The 26,890-nt window shown below is 57.0% G+C and overlaps 1 protein-coding gene across 1 annotated transcript; it reads left to right on the top strand.

The window, feature by feature from the left end:
* Positions 1-63: 63 nt before the first annotated feature.
* On the top strand, positions 64-21,370 carry GID4 (GID complex subunit 4 homolog). The gene is made up of 6 exons (XM_051830744.3): positions 64-512; positions 5,905-5,964; positions 9,626-9,733; positions 13,757-13,858; positions 15,436-15,566; positions 18,772-21,370. Exons 1-6 carry the CDS (start codon positions 324-326, stop codon positions 18,833-18,835), a joined length of 654 nt encoding a protein of 217 aa, XP_051686704.1. The 5' UTR covers positions 64-323; the 3' UTR covers positions 18,836-21,370.
* The last annotated feature ends 5,520 nt before the right edge of the window (positions 21,371-26,890 follow it).

Raw genomic sequence — 26,890 nt, 5'->3', positions numbered from 1 at the left:
AAGGGTGTTGTGTGTGTGTCTCTGTGTGTTGTGTGTGAGTGTGTGTGTGTACGCGCGCGCGCGCGCGTGAGGGCAAGTGGAGTAGTGGGCCGAGCTCAGTACCGGGAGGCCCTGCTCGCAGGGCCCGGGGGCCCGGGGGCCCGGGGGCGGCCGCAGCGCTCGGTGCGCAGCGAGTGGGCGGCCCCCTCCCGCGCCTGCCCCGCGCGTGCGCGCTCGGCCCCTCCCTCCCCGGCACCCTCCTCGGCTCCCGCGCGGCGGCGGCGGCGGCGGCGGTTCCTCTCCCCTCCCCCTGCCCCCCAGCCCTGGCTCCGGGGGACCCCGCGATGCCAGTGCGCACCGAGTGCCCCCCGCCGGCCGGTGCGTCGGCCGCGTCCGCGGCCTCGCTCATCCCGCCGCCGCCCATCAACACCCAGCAGCCCGGCGTGGCCACCAGCCTGCTCTACAGCGGCTCCAAGTTCCGTGGCCACCAGAAGAGCAAGGGGAATTCGTACGACGTAGAGGTGGTGCTGCAGGTGAGCGCCGGCCGGGCCGGGGCCTCCTCGCGGCGCTCACGGGCCGGGCCGGCCCACGGCTCCTCGAGCCCCGCAGAGCCGCGGCCCAGGCCCCGCACCGCCCCGGGGCCTCCTGCACCCGGGACCTGCCCAGCTGGTGTCTCAAAGCTGCGAGCCCCGAGCCCGATCTGCCTGGCCGGGCCCCCAGCACTCTGCCAGACTTGAAACCCGTGACCGGCCCGCCTGGGGATCCGGAAGCCGGCACCCCCCCTCCCTAACCTCCCCAACTCCCTTTGCAGGGCCGGTGGCCCTCTGGCCGGGTCCTCCCGCCTGCTAAGACCCTGAGGGAGCCTCCCCGAGTCTCCCAGACCGAGACCCGCTGTCCAGGGTCCTCCTCTTGGGGCCCTCCTCCTGCTGGAGTTTGCTGCGGGCAGAGCAGGATCTCCCGGTGCAACCCACGACTGCTGGCTGCTCAGACCGGGCACTTTCCGCCCGGGTGCTGTCAGCATCTTGCTTCCTGCCGTGCCCCCCCCCCACCACCACCTCGGCTTCCATCTCCTTGGCCTGGCACCGGGCCGAACCAAGGGCTCCTGAAGACCCTCTCTTGCTTGCTGCCTGCACACAAGCCTCCTCCCAGCCTGGCCCAATCTGACTTCGCGTCCACTCACCTCCCCCTCTTTGACCTGGATTTCTGAGTTCTGCCGCCAGTCCCTGACCCACTTGGGAGCTGCAGTGTGACCTGCCTGGTCCTTGGCGGGTGCCACCCCCTCTCTCACATCGCTGGGAGCACCCCCTCCCCAGAACACACGCTGTTCCTTAGCCTGACACCCAGCTGCCTAGGCTGGACCTCAGAGTCCCCAGACCACCCCCCCAGACACCTGTCCCCTTGACAGCCCTTTCAGATGCCAGGAGGCCCTGTGTGCTTCCTGCTCCCCTGTGAGAGTGATGTGTTTCTCCTGTTGGCCTTGTAACAGTTTTAAATCTTAAAAGGAGGTTTTCCCTTCCCCTAGCTGGAGAGCATGCCTCAATTTTTTTTTTTCTCGTGTTTTTCGGGAATAAACGGTTCTCTCTGGTTTGGATTGGCAGAGCTGCGACCTCCTATCTTTCCTCTATAAGCTTAAAGGTCGATCATAAGCCGTGATGTCTCTGTTGTGAAGGCAAAACGATTGTGGCTGACGTTGTCGGTCCTCGGGACTGTATGTCTGGTCTGGTGGTCTCTTCTGCCTAAGACGTGAGACTGCAGGGTTGTAGGCTTCTGTTTTGTCTTAACTAATGAAATTCAGGATGTCCCTGGCGTGGGACAGGGTTGCAGCGGTCTCTTTTTATTTTTAAATATTTATTTATTTTGAAAGGCAGGGTTACAGAGAGGCAGAGAGAGAGAAAGATCTTCCATCCACTGGTTCACTCCCCAGATGGCTGCAATGGCCGGAGCTGGGCTGATCCAAAGCCAGGAGCCTGGAGCTTCTTCCGGGTCTTCCACGCAGGTGCAGGGACCCAAGGACTTGGGCCATCTTGTACTGTCTTCCCAGGCCACAGCAGAGAGCTGGATCATTAGTAGAGCAGCCAGGACTCGAACTGGCACCCAGCTGGGATGCCGGCACTGCAGGCAGTGGCTTCACCCACTGCGCCACAGTGCTGACCCCTGCTGTGGTCTTGAAGTCTGTGCCTGCTGTTTAATGTGGTGCTTCCTGCTGCGGGAGGGGACAGCCACCAGGGTAGCCAGGTGTCAGAGAGAAGTCTGCAGTGCCCGCCCTCTCCCGCTGGGCGCCAGCCTCCTCCTGGACAAGTGGAAGTGGCCATGGAGTTGAGGCACGGCTGCTGGGTCCCAGGCGACCCAGAGCAGAGTGGACACCTGGCCAGTGGCTGGCAGCCACCTGAGGAGGATGGCCGGTGTGGGGGTAGTGGCCACACCTGGGAAGGCGGCTGCCCCGCCTCTGGGACGGCCAGTCACTCATTCATCACCAGGCCCAGGCCGCGGCGCATGAATTGCCCCACCATCTGGTTTTGCAGCCGGGACTCATCTGCCTGACTCAGCTCTCCCAGGCCTTCTCCTTTCCCAACGCGGCCGCTCTCTTGCTTGGAAGAAACCTTGGAATTCGAGATTCTGCTTCACCTGTGTCGGGGTGCGGTGGGCCCCAGCTGGTATTCTCGCGGAGCTGTGCAGCCGTCACCACAGCTCCGCTTTAGAAAGTCTTCCGCTCCCCAAAGGGAGACTTCATCCCCTGTAGCCGTCACCTCCTTCCAGTCTTCGAAGAGTGGCCCTGCTGGGGACATTCTGTGTACGTAGACTCGAAGCACCACGCGTGTGTGTTCGTGACTGGCCTCTTTAGCGTGATGTTTCCAGGGTTTTGTTCAGACCATAGCGCATGTCAGCATTTCGTCCCTTTTTGTCATCGCGCTGTCACTTAGAGCCATTGTCCACTGACCACTTGATGGACACCTGGGTCGTGTCCAATCTGGCTTTTTTCAATAATGCTGGTGTAACATTGCTACACAGGGTTGTTTGTTTGTTTGTTTGTTTTTTAAGATTTTTATTTATTTATTTGAAAGAGTTACAGAGAGAGAGGACAGACAGAGATCTTCCATCTGCTGGTTCACTCCCCAAATGACTGCAACAGCCAGATCTGGGACCGGCTGAAGCCAGGAGCTTCTTCCAGGTCTCCCACGTGGGTGCAGGGTCCCGAGCACTTGGGCCATCTTCCACTGCTTTCCCAGGCTATAGTAGAGAGCTGGATCAGAAGTGGAGCAGCCGGGACATGAACCAGTGCCCTTAAGGGCTGCCAGCACTGCAGGTGGCAGCTTCACCCACTACGCCACTGTTCAGGCCCCGGGAGTACAGGTTTTTATATGCGGAGGTATGCCTTCGCTTCCCTTAGGTAGACAGACGGCGGGAGTGGGATTTCGGGTCAGGTGGTAACTGTGTAACACTCTGAGAAGTGACTTCTGCAGCAGCCGTCGGACTTCACAGTCTGTCCTGCGGCGTGTGAGGGTGCCTGTTTGTCCGTGTCCCTGCCGGCACCTTTCTTACTGTGGTCCTCCTAGTGGGTGTGCAGTAGCATCTCACTGTGGTTTCTGTTCTCATTTCCCCGATGGCTGCTGATGGGATACATCCTTTTTTTTTTTTTTTTTTTTTTTTTTTTTTTTTTTTTTGAGATTCTGGTCTGTGAGGTTCTCAGTGGGTCTTGGTTCGACCCCTGTCAATGGGACGACTCTAACCTCCGCCATCTTGGTGTTTTGTTTTTGTTGTAAGACTTATTTATTTATTTGAAAGGCAGCACTAGAGACAGGCAGAGAGAGAAAGAGGGAGAGGTCTTCCAACTGCTGGTTCACCCCCCAAATGGCTGCAATGGCCGGAGCTGGGCCAATCTGAAGCCAGGAGCTTCTTCCGGGTCTCCCATGTGGGCACAGGGGCCCAAGGACTTGGGCCATGGGCCATCTTCTACTGCTTTCCCAGGCCACAACAGAGAGCTGGATTGGAAGTGGAGCATCCGGGACTCGAACCAGCGCCCATGTGGAATGCCAGCACTGCTTGCGGCGGCTTTACCTGCTGCACCACAGCGCCGGCCCTGGCTCATAATTGTATTAGCGGGTGTCCCTGCCACCTGCCACCCTCTCGAGCGGCTGTGAAACCCCCAAACTCCATGGAATTCAGGGAGAATCGCCCACAGGACGGGAGCTGTGGGTCAGAGCTGCGGGTGAGCGAGTGTGGCTCAGCTGTTCCAAACGCTTCCCCAGTGCCAAGGTCAGCAGATGACGGTACCTACAAGTGCTCTGGCAGGTTTCGCAGGGAACACCTTTGTCACCAGCACCAAGCCTGGAGGCACCTCGGCGTCCCTGCGGTGCTGGCATCCTCTGGCTGCCCGAGTTCATTGCTGCGTGGAAGCCTAGCCTTAGTGTCTGATTTATGGCATTACCCGGAAGTAGTTGCCGTCTCAGACCTGATAAATGGCACAAAAACTTGTCCAGTTTCTCAGCCCGAGCCCTCACGTGACGTGAAACATCTCAGCGTGTGCTCCAGGGAGCACGGTGCTTTAATCCGGGGGCTTCCTGTGCCAGGGATCCCGCTCAGGATGACGCCACAGGTGCGGGTGTACTATGCGAGTTCAGCCACAAAGTAACCATGCCGGTCTCAGAGCCACTTAACAAGTCACTGGGCAGCCGGGGCTGTGGTGCAGCCGGTTAACACCCCTGCCTGAAGCGCTGGCATTCCATATGGGTGCCGGTTTGAGACCCGGCTGCTCCACTTCCAATCCAGGTCTCTGCTGTGGCTTGGGAAAGCAGTAGAAGATGGCCCAAGTCCTTGGGCCCCTGCACCTGTGTGAGAGACCAGGAAGAAGCCCTGGCTCCTGGCTTCGGATCGGCGCAGCTCCGGCTGTTGCAGCCAATTGGGGAGTGAACCAGTGGATGAAAGACTTTCTCTCTCTCTCTCTCTCTCTGCCTCTCCTCTCTTTGTGTAGCTCTGACTTTCAAATAAAAATAAATAAATCTTAAAAAAAAAGAATCACTGGAGCTGTCACGGCACACCTCGAGGCGTGTGGAGCTGGTGTGGTTGCAGGCTGGCTCCTGGCGGGACCCGCGGTGGGCCCGGTAACCTTCCACCTTCCCTCGCAGCCAACCCTGACATTCCCTGTCCCATCTGTCTCGGTCTCCGAGAATGGACCCTGCACAAATAGCCTCCAACCACCGGGTAGCAAAAGCCCTTCCTTGCTCATGCGCCCCTTTGAAAGCCCTCCATCCCTAACCTAATGGCTCCAAGGGCAACAGGGTTGACCAGGTCTCTTGGGGCGGGGGAGGCCAGCGTGGAAGAAGAGGAAATTGGCTGGTGAGTGGGCATCAGCTGGCGGCTGCCACCCTCAGAATCCACTGTGCCCCTCGCACCTCTTCCTCCTGGGCTCCTGGCTCTCGTCGTTAGAAACACGAGCGTGTGGACAGGGCGGGCACTCACAGGGTGGTCAGGGTGCTTGACTGGCATCTTAGTTTGTGGCTGGCACGTGCTGTGCAACGGGGGTTTGCTAAGAGGCTGCTTGGAGTCTTCTGCCCGTTCATGGGGCGGTCACATAGCACCGACGTGGAAATGGACTAGGGAGAGAAGTGGGCCAGGGTCAGGGGTGGCGGGCACCACGTGCACGGGTGAGGAGGGCTCGTGCCACAGCCTGCAGCCCAGCCGGAGGCCTGAGCAGTCCGTGAGCGGTCCAAGGTCCTCAGGTGCAGGGAGCTGACAGCGTTCTGGGACCAGCTGGCTTTGTCTACAGGCCATTTGGCGCGTGTGTACGGGGGACTCCTGAGGGCCCCGGGGGCTGGTGGGGAGCCTTGGGCTCTGCCGCCTTCCCCAGCCTGGCCTGGCGGGATCTCGCAGCACCGCGGTGTGTGCCCCACTGGATATGTTGTTCATCTGCGTGTCTTCTCTTTGCAGCACGTGGACACAGGGAACTCTTACCTTTGTGGCTACTTGAAGATTAAAGGCCTCACCGAGGTAAGCCCCGGTCCACTCCAACCAGAGCCCGGAAGGGTCCGACTCACCGCAGCCTCACAGGGAGAGGGGCAGGCCGTCCCCACCCGGGACCCGAGCAGAGCACGTGGTCGGTCGCCAAGCACCTGTGCTGCGTGGGGAGCGGGCAGCACCGTGCTCGTGGTGCATCCTGTTGGGAAGTCACTCAGAGGAAGCTGTGTAAATAACGTCCCAGTGTGACCCACGCTGTCGGTTTTGTTTTTAAGTCCTTTTAAGGGGGGGGGGGGGGGCAAAGAGTACAAGAACACAGCTACCGCCTTCATCATAAGCCATTTTATTTGGAAGGCAGAGACAGGCAGAGATCTCTCTCCGATGCCGGTTCACGCGCCAAATGCCCACAGTATCTGGGGCTGAGCCAGGCCGAGGGTGAGAGCCAAGAACTCAATCCAGGTGCACCGCGTGGGTGGCGGAAACTCAGGTGTCTGAGCCATCGCCGGCCTTCTCCCAGGGTGTGCAGCAGGAAGCTGGAATCAAAAGCAGAGTCAGGAGCTGAATCCAGGCCCCCGCGCCCAGTATGGGATGTGGGTGTCACAAGTGGGGTTTTTTTGTTTGTTTTTTGTTTTTTTGACAGATAGAGTTAGACAGAGAGAGAGACAGAGAGAAAGCTCTTCCTTCCATTGGTTCACCCCCCAAATGGCTGCTACGGCCGGCACGCTGCACCGATCGGAAGCAGGGAGCCAGGTGCTTCCTCCTGGTCTCCCATGCGGGTGCAGGGTCCAAGTGCTTGGGCCATACTACACTGCACTCCCGGGCCACAGCAGAGAGCTGGACTGGAAGAGGAGCGACCGGGACTAGAACCGGTGCCCATATGGGATGCCAACACCACAGGCGGAGGATAGCCTACTACGCCACAGCGCTGGTCCCTGAAGTTCTTTAAACCCCGTAGTTCACTGGAACCATGAAAGTGACTGGTTTCCAGTCTGCTGTGTAAGAGTAAAGTGTTTTACATTCTTTGAACCAACTTTAAATATGTGTGTGTGTGTATAGTTTTTTTATTTTTTGAGAGAACGAGAGAAAGCTTCCATCCCTTGGCTCACTCCCCGAGTGCCTGCAGCAGCTGAGCCCGGGACGGCAGCAGTAGGAGGCAGGAGCACCATCCAAGGCTTCCCAGTGGGTGGCAGGGACCCCGTCACCTGAGTGTATCCCTTGCTGCCCGCCAAGGTCTACATTAGCCAGAAGCTGGAGTCAGGAGTTGGAACCGGGTATCAAACCCAGCGGTCAGAGCTGTGCCGATCTGAAGCCAGGGGCTTCTTCCAGGTCTCCCACGTGGGTGCAGGGGCCCAAGCACTTGGGCCATCTTCTACTGCTTTCCCAGGCCATAGCAGAGAGCTGGATCGTAAGTGGAGCAGTCAAGACTGGAACTGGTGCTGTAACGGCAGCTTTTACCTGCTACGCCACAGTGCCGGCCCCCAGAAAATTTTTAACTGGGAGATCAATTATGTCTTAAAGTGTGTTTATGTGTCCCCTAGAAAGTAAAACCCAAAGCTGTAAGGAATAGTGTGCTATGCCTACGTTTGGGGGGGGGAGCGCTTTCCTGGAGCCCGCCTTGTGGGAGGGGTCATGGTCAGGGGTGGGATTGGAAGCTGCAGCTGAGGTTGTGCCAGTCTTGCTCAAAGCAGCGAGACTGACCACCCGAACCACACAGCAACCAAACCCACCGGAGACTACTGCGTCACGGGTGCCGGCTCCTCCGCAGGACAGGGAATGGAGTTCTCCTTGACATATCAGCTCACTCAGCGCCCCTCCCTGACAAGCCGGGTCTGCGGGGGAGGCCAGGCAGCCACTGCCCCTTCCGGGTGAGCCCGGAGCCCGTGGCTTGGGCGACCTCAGCGTCTGCCCGTGGCAGGCAAAGCCTGCCTGGGGGATGGGGTTGGCCACAGCACTCCTGGTGCTGCCGCGGGCTCTCCTTGGCTCTGTCAGTCATCCCCAGTTTGGCTGGAGTCCACTGCTTGAATTTCCAGGGCCTGGCCCAAGAAGTACAGTCGTCCACTGGTACCCACGGGCACTGCAGCAGCCGACATCCGCGGATGCTCCAAGCCCTGGTGCCTCTTGCTGTATGCGCCAAGTTCCCTCTAAGATGGCGTGCACCCAGTGCCACGCAGTGCTGTGGGGATAGTTGTATTGTTTAGGAAACAGTCACCAAAAAAAAAAAAAAATCTGTACTTGTTCAGCAGTGCTGTGATTGTGTTGTGTTCTGGTTAAATACTCTGATCCAAGCTTGGTTCACTGCATGGATGGAGGGACACTGTCTATCCTTCTGGTGACTTCTGTGCATTGTTTAATTGTAGAGTTTGGAGGACCTGGGGTGGGGTCACCTGTTAAAACACTACCTGAAGAGTTTGGAAGAGAGACATCCATGCAGAATCACTGGTCGGGGGCCAGCGCTCTGGCATAGCGGGTAAAACCGCCGCCTGCAGTGCCGCCATCACATATGGGCACCAGTTCAAGTCCCAGCTGCTCTACTTCCCATCCAGCTCTCTGCTATGCCCCGGGAAAGCAGTAGAAGATGACCCAAGTCCTTGGGCCCCTGCACCCACATGGGAGACCAGGAAGAAGTTCCTGGCTCCTGGCTTCAGCCTGGCCCAGCCCTGGCTATTGTGGCCATTTGGGGAGTGAGCCAGTGGATGGAAGACTTTCTCTCTCTCTCTCTCTCTCTCTCTCTCTCTCTCTCTCTCTGCCTTTGGAATAAAGACACCAGTGAGCCTCTCAGAAGAAAGCAGGGTGCACTCTCAGAGCCCCTGGCGCTGGGTGTCCTCCCAGAGCAGGCCTTGTCAGCCAGCTGAGGCCCGGCGGTGGCGTCCTGTGTCCTGGAAGCCCCGAGCCGGGGGCTGCATGGTGGCAGCGGCTCCGCGGCAGGTCCTGAGCTGTGTTTGTGCAGGATCAGAGAGGCTTCTGTGGGGCCCGGAGGGGAGACACGGCCGCACCTCTGTGGTCCTGGGGCCCTCGCCTGCAGTTCCCATGCGGGAATCTCAGGCAGCCCACTCCTGAGGAGCTGCAGGGGCGTGGCCAGCCAGGCCCGGGGCTGGTTTGGTTTTTTAGGTGGGTGGCATTGACAAATGCAGAGAAATGGCAGATTTTTTTTTTAATGAGCTTTCTCTTAGGGTGATTTTTCCCCCAAATCTTTCATGCCTGTTCATTAGCACATGAACAAATAGCAAAATAAAATTATGTGTTCTACAAAGCATTTCAAAGGCTAATTAAGCATGGGACAGCTCAGTTATCAGCACTGGGATGCTTCAGGGTCACGGTTTCACGCTGCATACGACAAAATGAACACGGTAGCCCTGGTAGATCTGGCCCCCGGGGTGGGGGTGTCTGCCAGAAGGTGTACCCCCTGGGTTGCGGGGGCGGAGACTGAGCCGGGCCGGGGAGCAGTGTGCTGCTCTCCAGAGAGCTGGACCGGAGGGGCCACAGGGCTGAGCTGAGCCGGGCCGGGGAGCAGTGGGCTGCTCTGGCCGGGGGGAGACGGCCGTGCACGTTGTGAGCTGGGTTTCCCGCACAGGCGGTGAGTGGGCGCGGCCCGCGTGTCCGAGCGCTGGGAAGCCGCACCGGCAGGGTCAGTTCCCTGGTGGGAAGGGTGAGAGGCTCAGGCAGCCCCTGTCCTCATGTCTGGCTTCCACCGTAGGAGTATCCGACCCTCACGACCTTCTTTGAAGGAGAAATAATCAGCAAAAAGCACCCTTTCCTAACTCGCAAGTGGGATGCGGACGAAGATGTGGACCGGAAACACTGGGTGAGTCGCGCTCCGGCGTCCCCGGCACCGCCGGCACACCCTGAGAACTCCAGGCTCCCCATTGTGTGGCTGCCAAGGACAGAGCTCCCTCCGCTCCAGTGGCCACGAGGTCCCAGAACAGCTGAGCCCGCTGCCCCGGGTCCTGCCAGCCTCTCTTCAGAAAGGTGGGCCACGAAGACAGCGGGTTTCTGTTTAACACCAGGGAGCCCAGCATCCTTGCTGTGTGTAGACCAAGCAGCAAAGAGCGAGGCAGCAGCCGGATTCTAGAGCCCCCATCTCGTCTCTGCCCGGTCCAGCGCCCAGCCTGCAGGGGGAGCCCTGGGAGCAGCCCCTCGTCCGCCCTTGTCTCTCCTCACAGGACCGGCTCTGCTCCGACTGCTGGAGGTTTTTTTTTTGTTTGTTTTTGTTTTTGGTTTGAATTTGGAAAGGAACGGCTATGAAATGCTGAGTTTTTATTAGTTCAGTTGAAATTTGAACTTCGTAAAACTTTCTTTTTTTTGTGAAAGCTCCACGTTTTGACTGTTGTAGCAAACGCGCACGGCTCAGTGGGTGCCTGTGCCTCCAGAGATGACAGAGCACCCAAAGGCTCGGGCAGCCCAGGTGGTGTACACTGGTGCATGGCGTCGGCGGGCAGAGTCGGGAGGGCCCCTGGGTGCCATCTGCCCCACACCTGCCCAGTGCAGAAAGGTCTTCCTGGCAGTAAAGCCGGCTGGTGCCCATTCCACTTAGTCTCTCATTTCAAATTGGCCCCGCGAAAGGCCGAGTGTTTGGGGCCCCGCGATGACTCCCTTGTAGCTTAGGCTGGCTGCAAATCCAGCACTTGAAAAGCAACTCTTTAATTTTCCCATCGGCTTCCACTAATATACTGTCTGAGACTCCGGCCTCCGTTAGGCCGGACAGAAACCTTTGGAGTGAGAGAGGGACTGAGAGGCCGCCAGTGGCACTGGCACACCACTGAGTGTGGTTAGGGCGAGGGAGCCGGGCCGGCAGAGCGCCTCCTCCCTGCCGTTCTGGCTGCCCTGGCTTAGCTTGGCATAACCTCCCCAGCTCAGGAGGGGCCCCACGTTCCCAGAGACTCTGTGCTGTGCCTTTGCCTGGGACGTAGGGTGTCTCCTAAACCACCCCCAGTCTCATTTTCCCCCGATAAACTAGAATGAGAGACACATTGTGGTACGCTCTCAGTGGTATTGACACAGTGCTACTACAGAGTCAAGATTCCATGCACAAAGGTACTACAGAAGTGTGTGGAGAAGCAGAATTAAAAGATAAGCTTTGTGGGGGCGCAGGTGTTTGGCGGAGCAGTCAGGATGCCCACATTCTATCCCAAAGTATCTGGGTCTGTCCTGGCCCCACGTCTGGCCCCAGCTTGCTGCTCACACGCACGCTGGAAGGCAGCAGGTGGTGGCTCACGTGTTACTGGGATCGCCACCACCCATTGGGAGATAGGGATGGAGCTCCCGGCTCCTGCTTTGGCTGGGCCCAGCCCTGGCTGTTGGGGGCATTTGAGGAGTGAGCCAGCAGAGGAGGATCTCTCTCAGTCTCTGTCTCTGCCTTTCCAATAACTGAAAGTGAATGAATAAAAGGTTTATTTGGCTCAAAGTTTTTTTATTTTATATGTATTTATATTTATATGTATATTTGAGAAGCAGAAGTAGAGAGGACCCATCCTCTAGTTCATTGTCCAAGGACCTGCGACAGCGGAGGCTGGGCCAGGCCGAAGCCAGGAGCTGGGAGCTCATTGCGTGCCCACCAGACAGGTGGCCGAGACCAGACTACTTGAGCTCCCGCATAGCAGGAAGCTGGAATTGGGAGTGGAGCTGAGACTCTGATAACGGGATGCGGGTGACCCAAACAGCGTCTTAACCTCTAGGCGATCGGCAGCCCCTGTGCCGACAGGCTTTAAACCCCACGTGTAGATTTTTCAAGATGTACATGTTTTTTTCAAGATTATTTATTTGAGAGACAGAGTTACAGACAGAGGGAGAGACAGAGAGATCTTCCATCTGCTGGTTCACTCCCCAAATGGACTCAATGGCCAGAGCTGGGCCGAACTGAAGCCAGCAGCTTCTTCCGGGTCTCCAAAGTGGGTGCAGGGGCCCAAGCACTTGAACCATCCTCTGCTGCTTTCCCAGGTACCTTAGCAGGGAGTTGGATCGGAAGTGGTGCAGCCAGAACTCGAACCGGAGCCCATATGGGATGCCGGCACTGCAGGCGGAGCCCTAGCCTGCTACGCCACCACACTAGCCCCAAGTCATGCATTTTCCATGAACATTTTGAAGCAACCTCATGTTTCATCTACTCAAAATAAAATTATGTGGGGCTGGCACGGTGGCGCAGCGGGTTAAAGCCCTGGCCTGAAGCACCGGCATCCCATATGGGCACTGGTTCTAGACCCGGCTGCTCCACTTCCAGTCTGGCTCTCTGCTATGGCCTGGGAAAGCAGTAGAAGATGGCCCAAGTCTGTACCCGCGTGGGAGACCTGGAAGAAGCTCCTGGCTCCTAGCTTTGGATCAGCCCACCTCCGGCCGTTTTGGCCATCTGGGGAGTGAACCAGCAGTTGGAAGACCTCTCTCTGTCTCTACCTCTCTCTGTAACTCTGTCTTTCAAATAAATAAAATAAATCTTTTAAAAAAACTAAAGGCTGGTGCCGCGGCTCACTAGGTTAATCCTCCGCCTTGCGGCGCCGGCACACCGGGTTCTAGTCCCGGTCAGGGCGCCAGATTCTGTCCCGGTTGCCCCTCTTCCAGGCCAGCTCTCTGCTGTGGCCCGGGAGTGCTGTGGAGGATGGCCCAAGTGCTTGGGCCGTGCACCCCATGGGAGACCAGGAGAAGCACCTGGCTCCTGCCATCAGATCAGCGCAGTGCACTGGCCATGGCGGCCATTGGAGGGTGAACCAACAGCAAAAAAGGAAGACCTTTTTCTCTTTCTCTTTCTCTCACTGTCCATTCTGCCTGTCCAAAAAAAAAAAAAAAAAAGAAAAAGAAAAAACTATATAACAAGAACTACAACTTAAATCTGTTTTTTATGTAAGATGTTTTCTTAGGAAATTAATACGTGATGATTTTTAAAGATTTTAAAAATATAAAAGCAAGAGGAAAAAATACCATCTGTGGTGACAGTACCTAAAGCTAAAACAGTGATTGACCTCTGCCTGAGTCGCTTTTGAGATACGTACATACAGACACATACATATACACAATTTTTTTTTCTTTTTTAAAAAAATAGGATCAAAAGATAACGGTTTTGTTTTGTTTTGTCATCATTTACTCAACTTGAAACATAGAAGTGACCCAAAGAGATCCTGCAGCCGCTGGTTCACTCCCCAAATGACCCCCAGCAGCCAGGCTGGGCCAGGCCTCAGCCAGGAGCCAGGAGCCCCGCCTGGTGCTTGGGCTGCCCTCAGCTACCTCCCAGGCTGCACTGTTAGCAGGGGGCTTGGTCAGAGGTGAAGGCGGGACTAACACTTGGCACTCCGATGCCGGGCGGGGGCGGGGCATCCCAAACAGCCTAGCCCACTGCACCCCAGTGCCCACCCCAGAAGGGTAGAAGTTTGCACCCTATTTCTAGTCTCCTTTTGTGGCTTAGCCAGTTTCTAGCTAAGGCGCTGGCCCAAACGCCCCTACCGCCGTGGGAGACTGTGCTCCGCCGGCCCTCACCTGGGGCTGGCAGGCTCCCAACTCCTCCGCCTGGCTCTTTGCTCTGCGGATTACTTACAGAGGGCTCCTCTTTATTGTTCTTAGCCTGCGTCTGTCTGTGCGGAGGTGCTCTGGGCATGCGTCCCTCCTAGTCCTTTGGCCCTTTGCTGGCCGCGCTCACGGGCTGGAGTCCAGTGCTCTGCCCCTGAGTGCAGGGCTGCGGCAGCGGCTGGAGGGTCTGACCCAGGCTCCCTGGCCATTACTGGGCTTTAGCCGCCCCATCAGGAGCCAAGGCTGCAGCTGACAAGGCTGTGACCAGGTGGGCACCCTGGGCGCCCGCAGCCAGCTCAGACACCAGGGCCCATCACCATTCTCTTTTTGCTTCCAGGGCAAGTTTCTGGCTTTTTACCAGTACGCAAAATCATTTAATTCAGATGACTTCGATTATGAAGAGCTGAAGAATGGAGATTATGTCTTTATGCGATGGAAGGTGAGTTCCCCCTCCCCCGGCCCGTGATCTCTGACGCCTCCTGTGGGCCAGCGCTGGTAATGCACCCCACACGCCTGCTCTGCCCCAGGGCGTGCTCTGGTGGACTGCTGGGTCTCCCATGGCTCTGGTTAGTGGTTGGCTGGTGAACGTTCCTGGGTACACGTGCTGACACTGTTGCATCTTCATCCTCCCCTGCTCTCACCCCAGGAATCCCTTTGAGCCTGCAGGCTGAATCACCCACGTGCACTGTAGATTTGGGGTGGAGCCAGACGTTTCTCTGAGTGTAGTCACCCATTGGACCGCCTTAATGCCATCGGAGTGACTGCTCCCCCCCCCCCCCCCGGCCTCACCACATCCTTTCCCCGGGGCCCTCTGCTCCCCTCCAGCTCAGGAAGTGAGGGACCAGGAATGGAATGTGGGTTTTCCACTCAGCCGCCCTCAGAGCGCTCCGTGTCGGCGCGGCCGTCGCCTGAGAAGTGGCTCTGTGCCCCCTGCCTGGGTAAGCGCGGTCAAGGCTGGGAAGCAAGCTTGTGAAGCTGCACGCAGCTCCCGCTCCTCCTGCTCCCGACCGGGGGAGAACTCGGAGGCCTCACCAGCTCTCGGGCCTGCACCTCAACCAGGGTCCTCATGCACGCCTCCTCTGGGGGAGGGCAGGAGCGTCACTCAGGCCGTCCGTGTTGCCGGGCACAGAGTCCATGCCCAGCCTGCCCCTGTCTAGTGGGACGTGTGCCCGCTGAACCTGTTCAGGGAAGTTTCTTGTGCTCATTTTAAGAACAATTTTTGAAAACTACAATTTTTAGAGGCTGAATAGGGAGGGAGCTGAGGGTCTTAGAATTTTTAAATGGCAATGGAATTGTTCTGTGTCCGAAGGATTTCTTAGGATGACCGACCCGTGGGCCGTGGGCCGTTAACAGCCCCCAAGGCCTGGGGCCTCCAGTCTTTCTGTCCAAGAGAGCAGGGACCGGGACACAGGCTTTCTGCTGGGCTCCAGCCTGAAACCCACACTCGCCTCTTCTCCTGGAGTGCCCAGAGAGGGTGTCCGCGGGGCTGCTGGCAACCCAGCCACCCTGAGAATAAGCTGCAGGCCTGCAGGTGATGGGAACCTGGCCCTTCCAGGCCGTTCCGTCCGTGCTCTCTGAAGACAGACAGCGGGCAGGCACTGGTGTTCCCAGTGTTTGGTACTTGTTTGTTTTAAGGTTGTTTATTCGAAAGGCAGAGCTACAGAGAGAGAGAGCTCTTCCACCCACTGGCTCACTCCCCAGTGGCTGGAGCAGGCAGGGCTGGGCCAGCCTGAATGCCGGAGCCCGGAGCCCTATCCGGGTCTCCCACATGGGTGGCAGGGGCCCAGGCCTCAGGCCATCCTCTGGCGACTCCCCAGGCACATTAGCAGGGGACAGGAGACGGTACCCTTTGAGCGGCTGATTCGCGTGAACTCGCGGTGCAGCTTGCCGCCAGAGACCACGTGCTCGTGTTTTTTCTCTTGCGTGTGTTCAGAGCGCCCCGGTGCTGAGCAGGGCGGCACCGGGAGCGGCAGAGGACGCTGCCTGCTAACGGCCCTGGCCTTCGTCTGCCTGCAGGAGCAGTTCCTGGTCCCAGACCACACGATCAAAGACATCAGCGGTGCTTCCTTTGCCGGCTTCTACTACATCTGTTTTCAGAAGTCGGCTGCCTCCATAGAGGGCTACTACTACCATCGGAGCTCAGAATGGTGAGGCCCCACGGGCCGGGGGTTCCCGCTGGAGGTTGGCTGACCCCCTCACCCCTCCCCACCCCCTGCTCTCCCCGGCTCATCAAACCCAAAGGAAAAATCTCGGCCCGCGTCTGCGTAGGCTTTGCGCTTTATCTGCACGTCGCAGGCCTGTCGCCGTGACCTCAGGGGCTCCTAACGGGCTCGTCCCTCCGCACAGAGCAGAGCAGGCAGGACCGAGAGGCAGTGTCGGGGGAAGGGACTCGTCTCCGACCCCCTGCTGGATGTCCAGCAGGGCTCTGCTCGCTCTCGCTGGCTCCTGTTCTCACTCTTCCCAGGTTGAATTTGTAACTAAGATGTGCTCTAACCCGGTGTGGGCAGCAGGAAGGTGGGTGCCAACCGCCTCTGTAATTCTGCAGCTCTGTTTTGGGACGTGGGTCCTGCACGCCCCTGCTGTCATCCGAGGCCCTGGTTGACAGCCTCCCCTGTGTCTCAGCCAGGGAAAAGGACAGAGCCCTGAAGTGCTGACCTTTGCCACCTTTTGGGATTCCTTGGTAGCCTCCCTGCTGCACTTTTTTTTTTTTAGATTGATTGATTGATTTGAAAGGCAGAGTTACAGAGAGGCAGAGGCAGAGAGAGAGAGAGAGGTCTTCTATCTGCTGGTTCACTCCCCAAATGGCCACAGTGGCAGGAGCTGGGCCAATCAAGAGCCAGGGGCCTCTTCCGGGTGCAGGGACCCAAGGACTTGGCCCATCTTCCACTGTTTTCCCAGGCCATAGCAGAGAGCTGGATCAGAAGAGGAGCAGCCGGGTCTCGAACCGGCGCCCATATGGGATGCTGGCACTGCAGGCAGCGGCTTTACCCACTACACCACAGCACCGGCCCCCTTCTTGCTGTACTTTTGAGCACCTAGCCGTCCCTAGGGGTTGAACCCCTATCCTGAAGCACCTGAAAAGTGTGTTAATCCCTTGAGTCGAGTCCCTGAGAGGGCTGTGGTTTCAATGCCAAACACGCTGCATTTCTCAGCGTAGCCCGTGGTCCCTGGGAACACACTTGGAACTTAACAGAGACTGTGTCCTAAGTTTTGGGTCATACACGTGGCCCCCAGCTTGAGGTGAACTTGCCAGAAAGGGGAAATTAACACAGTGCCAGGGGCCTGGTCTTTGTGTTGACGTCGTGAACCCAGCGCTACAAGGCTTCTCCCGTTAGCAAATAGCACTTCAGCAAAGCGCACCCACAGCCCGAGGTGCACTTGCCGCGAGGCTGAGGGTGGGGGCGCTTTCTCACGCTTCAGTGCCTCCTCTCAATCTGCGTGCTCGGCGGCAGCCAGGTCGCACCTGCGAGTAATGAGTGTGTCGGGCTTGCAGTGACTGCGCGGTTCTCGAGCGAGCGTTAAAGCTTGCCCTAGCCCCTTCTCAGAAAGACAGCAGCGTCGCTGAGCCAGCACTCCTGGGCCGTCCCATCAGGGGCCTCTGGCGCGCTCACGGAGCTGTGCAGGCGCCAGCGTCCGAGCCTTGCCCTGCGCACAAGGGGGAACCCCGCGTACCCCTCAGCCGTCACGCCCAAGCCCGCTACCCCCAGCCCTGGGCCACGCTGCTCCTCCCTCCCTCCCTCCCTCTCTCTCTCCCTCTCTCTCGCTCTCTCTCTGTTCGCCTGTCTTGGTATTTTCTGTAAATGGAATCCCACTATCACTATGTGGCCTTTCGCGTAGCCTCACGCTTGGCTGCAGCCTTGCAGTGCGGGTCGGAACTTCCCCTTCACTGCCGAATGACTTCCCGTTTCTGCACACACAAAGCCCTTCCTCCATCCCGTAAGCAGTGGCACGGGGATGCCGCGCACACGGGGCTGAGTTTCCGCTTTCAGTTCCAGGCCTAGAGCCGCGGGCATGCCAGGGCTTCTGTGTGTAGCGCTCCGCCCCTCCCTGACACCTGCCGCCACGCCTACCCCGGAGCTGCCCCCCACCGTGGGGATGGCCCCCCACCCTGCCACATAGTATCTATTGGCGTATGCCCAATGACTAATGCACACTCCATTCCCGATCCATTTTGGGGTTCTCTTCCTCGCACTCCTGCATGGAACAAGTAGGGGAGAAGCTGACGCCCCAGCTGCTGGCCCTGACTATGCGGGGGCTGTCAGGCCTGTGTGCAGTTGTGTGCCCCTGTTTCTCCTTCCTTCCCGTGACCCCGCATGACCTCCACATGACCATCCACGGGGCAAGCTCTCCAGTGGTCTCCGAGTTTTGTGGGTTTTTTTTTTGTTTGTTTTTTGTTTTTTTTAAGAATTATTTATCTATTTGAAAGTCAGAGTTACACAGAGAGGCAGAGAGAGAGAGAGAGGTCTTCCATCTGCTGGTTGACTCCCCAGTTGGCTGCAACGGCCAGAGCTGTGCCGATCTGAAGCCAGGAGCCAGGAGCCTTTTCCAGGTCTCCCACACGGGTGCAGGGGCCCAAGCACTTGGGCCATCTTCTATTGCTTTCCCAGGCCACAGCAGGGAACTGGATCGGAAGAGGAGCAGCTGGGACTAGAACCGGCACCCATGTGGGATTTCGGCACCGCAGGTGGTGGCTTTACCTGCTACGCTACAGCGCCAGCCCCAGTGGTTTCCGAGTTTAGCACTGTACCTTGGGACGTGGGAGCGTGGAACTGAGCGGTGGGATAAAGCATAGGGTTGGCTGTGTTGAGAACTCTCTGTGTCTGTCCGTGAAGGCTGCAGGGACTTCGCGGTATCACGGACGGGGCTGCAGTGCCACAAGCTGAGAGAGACCTGGGGCTTCGGGCTGCAGCTCCCCTGGGGCTCCCCATCCCTCTCCCCGGTCCTCGTCTCTCTGGGACTGGAGCAGATGGCCTAGAGATGGGTCAACCAACAAGAGGCCAAGAGGGAGCCTCAAACAGCTAGCCAGGCTCCACTGGGAAAGTACGAGGCGCTTCCAGAACCCCCTGGGGAAGACGGTGTTAAAACATAGGTTTATTTTGGTGCCAAATTTTCGAATTCCACTGCATAGGATGAGTCTTCAAACAGTTCATGGAAAAGGTGTTATTACCCAAAAAAGGCAGAATTGTGCCCAAATAAGCTTTCCCACTCAATCCCATTTCCCAGCGGCTTGGGCGGCGCACTCCTCTGGCAGGGCGCTTGGCGGGGCCAGGGGGTAGCCTGGAGCGGCACCCCTGCCCAAGCATGTGGGGTGACGGCCTTGCGTGTGCGTGTCTCCCCCTCCCCCCCCTGCAGGTACCAGTCCCTCAACCTGACCCACGTTCCCGAACACAGCGCGCCCATCTACGAATTCCGGTGACAGCAGGTCCGGCCGGCAACCCAATAAAACTGAACTTGGCAGAAAAGACCTTAGCCAGGAAACTTGTGTCCCTGCCAGACCCAGGAGGAGGAGGAGCGTGTCCCCGTCTCTTCGAGAGCATGGACGAGAACCCACAGAAGCCAAGCGAGGAGCTCGCGCGGGCGGGCAGCGGCAGGCGGGCCGCCGGCCCGGTCTCCCTCCCCTCTGGCAGCCTGGCCTCTGTGTGCTTTTCAGCGACCTTAAACGCACTTCCTTCCCGCACAGCTGACTGCTGCGTCCCGGAAATGCCCACTCCTGCCCGGCCCGGGTCCCCGCCTCCCCCGAGCAGGTCAGCTCCCGCATCGCCCTCAGCCTTGGTGCTCAGTGGTCCCTCCCCACGCCCCCCGCCCCCGTTGCGTGGCCCCGGAGCTCTGTGTGGGAGGAGGAGGGGGAGGATTGGCGAGCTACAGAGTGAGGTGGAGGCCGCGGCTGATGGGATCCGTGCCGGACCTCGTCAGTCTGCGGGGCTCCTGTCGCCTCGTGTGTTGCCGAGGCTGAGCCAGTAGGTGGCTGGCAGGCTGTGGGGGGTGTTCAGGGCGGGGCGGGGCGGGGGTCACTCCATTTACGCCTCCAGGTCCCCTGGCAGGAGCAGGTCCCAGCCCCGCGGCCTCAGCACGCTTGCTCCAGACTTTGGAACTCGAGGGCAATACGAAACCTAAAAAAAAAAAAAAGAGATTTTTTTAATGACAAAATTATTTTTATTGGTCCCTTGAACGAGGACCCTGTGGCAAATGCACAACTATTCAGAATTACATTTTATCGTTTTCACATTGAAAACAGCAAATGTCGACTTAGTAATTTTTATATCTATATGTATATGTGTACGTATATTTAAGCAACCAGCAGTTTTGAGAGACGCGTGGTCCCGGTGCAGGCATCACACGGCATCGGTGAGACGACAGGGCCGGACCCCAGGGCCCGTGCGGGGTGGGGTGTGGGGGTGCAGTTTAGCATCTGTAACCTCTTCCTTTTGCCACTCAGAACAACAGTGCGACCTTTTCCCCACGAGGCACTAGGGGGTCGTCCCCCCAAAACACGGGCGCTGAAATGTCGGGGCATGCAGGGCGGGGTAGCGGGGGTCGGGGAGGCGAGAACACACTCAGATAACTCAAGGCTCACGTGCCAAAGTGTGTGTGTGCGTGCGTGTGTGTGTGCGTGTGAGCTTGCGCGTGTGTGGTTTTCCGTTTTGTTGTTTTTCTTACATGTTTGAAAAGCTTCCTAGGTTGGCATTGGTCTGTAGCCCGCAGGTATGGGCGGGGCTTTGGGGATCGGCATTTTTCTGAAGGTTTACAAGACTTTGAATCCAAGAGGAAAAGCTTTAAAAATCAACGTCAGAAACCCCCACCACCATGCCCACCACCTCGCAGGAGTGACGTTGGCCAAAGGGCAGGGCGAGAGGAGGCGAGGCGGCGAGGGGATGCCTGGGGAACGGGACTTCGCTGTGGGTGCCTGGCGTGCTGTGTGCTCCTGAGACCCAGGCCACGGAAGCCTTCGAGGAGCTAGCCAGCAGGCACCCATGACACCCGTGTGCGGTCCCAAGACTGTGCCGAGGTGCGGCTCCCCCATCCGGCGAGGTCCGGGCACACGGAGAAATGACGTTCACCTTGAGACTGGACGAGGCCTGGGTGGCCAGCCCTGGCAGGGGACTGCGACTGTGACGGCACCAGAAGAGGAAAGGCGGCCGAGGGCTGCTGGGAAAACAGCATCCGCACCTCGCCAGCCACCCCAGAAGGAGCTGGCCCCGAGGGGAGGTAGCTAGCCCAGTGCACCAGGGGCCCATCAGACGTGGCTGTCGTGAATACAGGGCCGCCCCACCTGCCCCCTGCTGTTGCCCGAGGCGCTGTCCCAAGCCCCTCCCGATACGATGTGCAATATTGATGGTTGACACTTGTCTCCACCACTGGGACGTGAGTGCAGGTTGCCTCCCCCCCACACCCCATCTTCCTCCACCCCACGCGGGCTCGCGGCCCCCTCTGCCTCCCCAGCCCCCAGCCACGGACCCTGTCCTGTGCAGGACTCGCCCTGCCAGCACCCTCCTGCTGAGGTTTCGCAGTGCAGGGGTCAGGAGCCAGTGCCCACTGGAGGCAGGACACCCAGCTGTCTGTCGCTCTGGGGCAGCGAGGGCGGCCCCCATGTCTCTGCTTTCGGAAGCAGGGAGTTTCTATTCTCTCCAAGGCCTTGAATTGATTTTTTTTTTCTCCCTTCATCAAATAGTCTGATAAGCTAATTTTTAAAAAGAAACTCCATTAAGTACGTTGCATTGTGGTTTAAAATGACTAACGAGTTCTGGGAAAGCAAAGTAATATTTGATTTTCAACTTTCAATGTTTTTAAGACTTAGATTTGAACCGGGCACAAAGTGTGAATATTTTGTTTTCTTTACGGAGGACGTGTGGGGACCGGGCGTGAGGGTTGGGGATGGGAGAAGTATTTTGCAGAGTTATCAATGTCCAAATAATTTTTAAAGAAAAAAATAATAAAGGTATTTAAGCAGTGAGTCGGTTCGGTCTGTGAGTCAAAACCGTACCCCGGTCCAAGGACAGACAGCAGGCCTCGCCTGGCTGCCCAGGGCCTGCCTGGGGGGTGGGGGCTGGGAGTTGGGGGGAGCCCCTCGCTCTCGGTCCTCGGACACTCAGCACTTCGATTCGAGCTCCATCTTGTTCCTTCCTGATTCTGCTGGGAACCGCGGAAGCCTTTCTCCTTTCCTGCCTGAGTGCAGAACTGGACACCTTGCAATACAGAGAAAAAACTGCAAGCCGGAGCTGCCTCGCGGCCATCAGCCCAGAAAGTCCACTATCAGGGCAGGTGACGCGGCCAGCGGGTGGCCCTCGGCCACCCTGACCACCGTGGGTGCTCCTCGGGATGCTCGCGACCTGAAGCCCGCGCACTGGGGCCTGGGTCCCTGGAGTCCCCTCTCCCCGGGCCGAGGTGTCTAACTCAGCTCTTGTACTTGTTAGACCCCTCCTCCCTTCCCTCCTTTCCCAGGAAACCTCATCACTTTACGTGGGGGCGGGGGGGGGTGTTGTTGAAAGCATTGAAAACACTTTGATCTTTAGCCACTTGCTAGGCTTAAGGGGATTCACACCCCTGAGCCGGCAAAGTGTCATCCGATCTCAGGTTTTATCAAGAATAGTAATAACCCTCCATGTCCGGGAGACACTGGCAAGAACAGACTGTCCGCACTGCTGGACGCATCTCTGGAGGCACCTGTTGGCTGGGTGGTTGTGGGGAGCCTGGCGCTCTCCGTCCACCTGTGGGTCCTCAGAGCCCCCCCACCTGGGAAGAACCAAGAACAGCCTCCACCTGGGCCAGAGAGCCAACGACTCGAGGAGATGATGCTGAAAGCATTTGTCAGATGCAACAGACCTGTAACGTGTATTCTCACTCGGGCAGGCATTGTGGCGGTGGTGGGTTAAGCCGCCACCCGCAATGCCAGGATCCCACGTGGGTGCCGGTTCGAGTTCTGGCTGCTCCACTTCCGATCCAGTTCCCTGCTAATGTGCCTGGGAAGGCAGCAGACCACGGCCCAAGTCTGCACCCACATGGGAGACCTGGATCGGGCCCCTGGCTATGGCTGGGCCCAGCCCCAGCTGTTGGTGGTCATTTGGGGAGTGAACCAGCGGATGGAAGATAGGTCTCTCCCACTCTCTATAACTCTGTCTTTCAAATAAAATCTTAAAAAAAAAAAAAAAAGACACCCGTGTCTCATATCAGTATGTCTGGGTCTGAGGCTCCTGCCTCCAGTTTCCCAACAGAGCAGACGCTGAGAGAACACAGTACTAGCACAAGGAACTGCGTTCCTGGCACACATGGGAGACCTGGATGGAGTGTTCAGCTGCCAGCTTCAGCCCTTGGCTGAACCAGTAGATGGGAACTCCCTCTTTGTCATTCTGCCTCTCAAAAAAAATAATAATAGCTACTTTTTTTTTAATAGTTATTCCCATTTAGTGCTGAAAAAATATAAGAGCACTACCTTGGAAAATGGAACTTAAAAAGTGTATTTTGGGGGCAGGCATTTTCTTTCTTTTTTTTTTTTAACATATACTTAATTGAAAGTTACACAGAGAAGGAGAGGCAGAGAGAGAGAGAGAGAGGTCTTCCACCTGCTGGTTCACTCCCCAATTGGCTGCAATGGCCAGAGCTGTGCCGATCCAAAGCCAGGAGCCAGGAGCTTCCAGGTCTCCCACATGGGTGCAGGGTCCCAAGGACCTGGGCCATCTTCTACTGCGTTCCCAGGCCATAGCAGAGAGCTGGATGGGAAGTGGAACAGCCGGGACACGAACCGGTGCCCATATGGGATGCCGGCACTACCGGCAGCGGCTTTACGCACTGCACCACAGCCCCAAAATAGGCATTTTTATAGACTCCTTCATATGATTGAATCTCAAAAAACTTTTGCACCAAATGTATTTTTTTTAAAGATTTATCATTTGAAAGGCAGAGAGAGAGATTGATTCTATCCACTGGTTCACTCCCCAAATGGCCACAGCAGCCAGGCTGAAGCCAGGAGCTCCATGTGAGTCTCCCACGTGGGTGTCGGGGGCCCAAGCACTCGGGTCATTGTCCTGTGCCTTCGCAGACGCATTAGAGGGAGCTGGATCGGAACAAGAGCAGCCAGGACTCAAACCGGCACTCAGATATGGAATGCTGGCGTCACAGGTGCCACAGTGCCAGCCCCAGATCCTACCGCGCTGATGCACCTTCCCGTTCCCTGAGGCTTGCTGCCTGCCACGCATCATCCCAGGAATGAGAGAGGATGCAGAAGCCAAACACAACGCTGCCTTCAAGGAACGAGTAGTCGAGAGCAGAGAGCAAAAACCCTCTCCTGCATGTCAATCCTGAGTGTCTCCACTTAGCAGTTCGCCTTGTTTTTGGCCCACCCGTAGGAACAGTAGACAATGTATCGATTTCGTGAAGTGTGAAAACACCTGGGATGCAAGAAACTCAATTGTGGGGAGCAACCCGGACTAGACTAAGTTACTGGAATTAAGACTTATTCTATGCATCTGCTCTCCCACAATATGGAGCTGGGAGAGGAGGAACCAGCTTCTACACAGCTGCCTCCAGTTCAGCCAATAAACTGTAGGACCTGCTCCTGATTGGAGGAGAGCAGCGTACTCGGCGTGTGGGTAGCAGAGTTGGGATTGGTGGAAGAGGACTATAAAGGAGGAGAGAGACAACATGCACCAGGAACATCTATCTGAAGGAACACCTGTGCAGCCCCCAAGAGAGCCGGCCGGGTGTACCGCTCCCCCGCGGAAGTGGGGAAAGTGGCAGGGGGAACCGCCCTTCCACGGAGGTGGAAGGGACGGCAGCCAACCCGGGAAGAACCAGCAGCAAACCCGGGGAGGGCCGAGCAGACAAAAGAACAGCGCAGGGTCCTGTGTGGTTCCTCCACGAAGACGGGGAGCGACACTCAACGCCTGCCCGCTCTTCTCCAATCAGCTGCACCTGGGAAGGAAAGTGTTGAAATTGCTCCATAAGGAAAAAGGCAGCTGGCTTTGACACCAAAAAAAAAAAAAAAAAAAAAAAGGAATGGAAAGGACTGAAAATTTCATTGCAGTTGAACAGACTTTTCTTCCAAAACAACTCAAGACTGAAACTCCCTATTTGGACAGAGCAGGGGAAAATATGCAAGGCTTTTCGTGGGTAGAAGAAGCGCGTGCTGGATTCAAGTTTGAACGACTCATTTTTTTTCCTTTCTCACGTCTCTTGGCTGGATCCAACTGAGAGCATTCGTCATCAGCCGTCTCCCTAATTCCTCACCGGCGCCTGCTCTGTCTGCCTCCCCCAGCTGCCAGGACTTGGAGCAGAGCGTCTGGAAGTTGATTTTAAAATGCTGAAGCCCAGGGGGCCCAGCGCTGTGTGGGTTAAGCCATCGCCTGCAACGCCCGCATCCCATATGGGCGCCAGATTGAGTCCCGGCTGCTCCACGTCCCATCCAGCTCTCTGCTATAGCCTGGGAAAGCAGAAGATGGCCCAAGTCCTTGGGCCTCTGAGCCCACGTGGGAGACCTGGAAGAAGCTCCTGGCTCCTGGCTCCTAGCTTCGGATTGGCCCAGCTCCGGCCATTGCAGCCATTTCGGAAGTGAACCAGCAGATGGAAGACCTTTCCCTCTTTCTCTCTCTGCCTCTCTCTAGCGCTGCCTTTCAAATAAATAAATAAGTCTTACAAAAAAAAAAAAAAAAAACACACACACCAAGATGGTGGAGGTTAGAGTCGTCCCATTGACAGGGGTCGAACCAAGACCCACTGAGAACCTCTCTCTCTCTCTCTCTCTCTCTCTCTCTCTCTCTCTTTCTCTCTCTTTCCCTCTCTTTCTCTCTCTTTCTCTCTCTTTCTCTCTCTCTCTCTCTTGGAGAATTGAAGACAGGAGTGGGGTCATCTGCTTTTGGCTCTCACAGGTCCTGCTGGCTGCCAGGTGGTGGATGGACGAGGAGCAGACCAGAGTACGGCAGGGAGGGCTGTGCAGACGCTGCTGCCGGACCGGGGGGAGGGGCTAGGGCCACGGCAGAAGTGGTGAGGCTTGGCTTCCTCCATCTGCATGTTCTTTTATTTGTTTAAATAGGTATTTATTAGTATTTATTTGAAAGGCAGAGGCAGAGACAGAGATATCTTCCATCCACTGATTCACTCCCCAGATGGCCGCAATGGCCGGAGCTGTGCCGATCTGAAGTCAGGAATCAGGAGCTTCTTCGGGGTCTCCCACATGGGTGCAGGGGCCCAAGGACTTGGGCCATCTTCCACTGCTTTCCCAGGCCATAGCAGAGAGCTGGATCAGAAGAGGAGCAGCCAGAACTGGAACCGGCACCCATATGGGATGCCAGCACTGCAGACCATGGCTTTACCTGCGACACCACAGCACCGGCCCCCATGCTTTTATTACTTTTTTTTTTTTTGGTCAGTTTTGGCCAACATCCAAAATTGTGTATTTATTTATTTATTTTCATTGTATTTGAAACGCAGAGAGAGATGGAGAGAGTCTTCCATCCACTGTTTCATTCCCTCAAATGCCCACAACCGTCATGGCTGGGCCAGGCCAAGGCAGGAGACCAGCTCTCCATCCAGATCTCTCACTGGGGGTGGCAGGGGCCCGAGCACTGGAGCCGACACCTGTTCCCTCCCACGGTCAGCGTCAGCAGGAAGCTGGATCAGAAGTGGAGTCGCCGGAGGCTCAAATCAGATCCCGCTGGGTGTCCCAGGAGGCGAGGTAGCTGCTGTGCCAAACACCCACCTGTAGGGGTCACTCTTGATGCCGTCTACAGGTCTGGACCAAGGAAAGATGCTGTGGAGGCTGTTACGCATCACACAGAGTAGTGCCATTCACTGCCCTAAACACCCCCTCCCCCCAAAAAAACCCCCATGCTCTATCCGTCCCTCCCCCCTCCCCTCCCCCCTCCCTCCCCTCTCCCTCCCGCAGCCTCTGATCTTTCCGCTGCCTCCACAGCTTTGCCTTTCCCAGGAAGCCATAGAGTTGGGATCACACAGTCATGGCCTTTTCACACTGGTTTCTTTTTCTTAGTAACATGCATTTAAGACTCCTCCACAGGGCCGGCGCTGTGGCGTAGCGGGCTAAGCCACCGCCTGCAGTGTCGGCATCCCATATGGGTGCTGGTTCGAGTCCCGGCTGCTCCACTTCCCATCCAGCTCTCTGCTATGGCCTGGGAATGCAGTAGAAAATGGTCCAAGTCCTTGGGCCCCTGCACCCACGTGGGAGACCCAGGAGACCCAGAAGAAGTTCCTGGTTCCTGACTTCGGATCAGCACAACTCCGGCATTGCAGCCAGTTGGGGAATAAACCAGTGGATGGAAGACCTCTCTCTCTCTCTCTCTTCCTCTCCTGTGAAACTCTTTCAAATAAATAATACATAAATATTTTTAAAAATTAATATTAAAAAACAGACTCCTCCATGTCTTTCATGGCTTGATACCTCTGTTCTTCTTTTGTAAAAAAAATTATATATATATATACATTTATTTATTTATTTATTTATTTATTTATTTATTTGAGAGAACTT

Source organism: Oryctolagus cuniculus, chromosome 17 (assembly GCF_051225735.1).
Source record: "Oryctolagus cuniculus isolate XC-2025 breed Fujian yellow rabbit chromosome 17, ASM5122573v1, whole genome shotgun sequence".
NCBI lineage: Eukaryota > Metazoa > Chordata > Mammalia > Lagomorpha > Leporidae > Oryctolagus > Oryctolagus cuniculus.
Note: the sequence above shows the minus strand (reverse complement) of the source record. Positions and strands in the feature narration are given on the sequence as shown.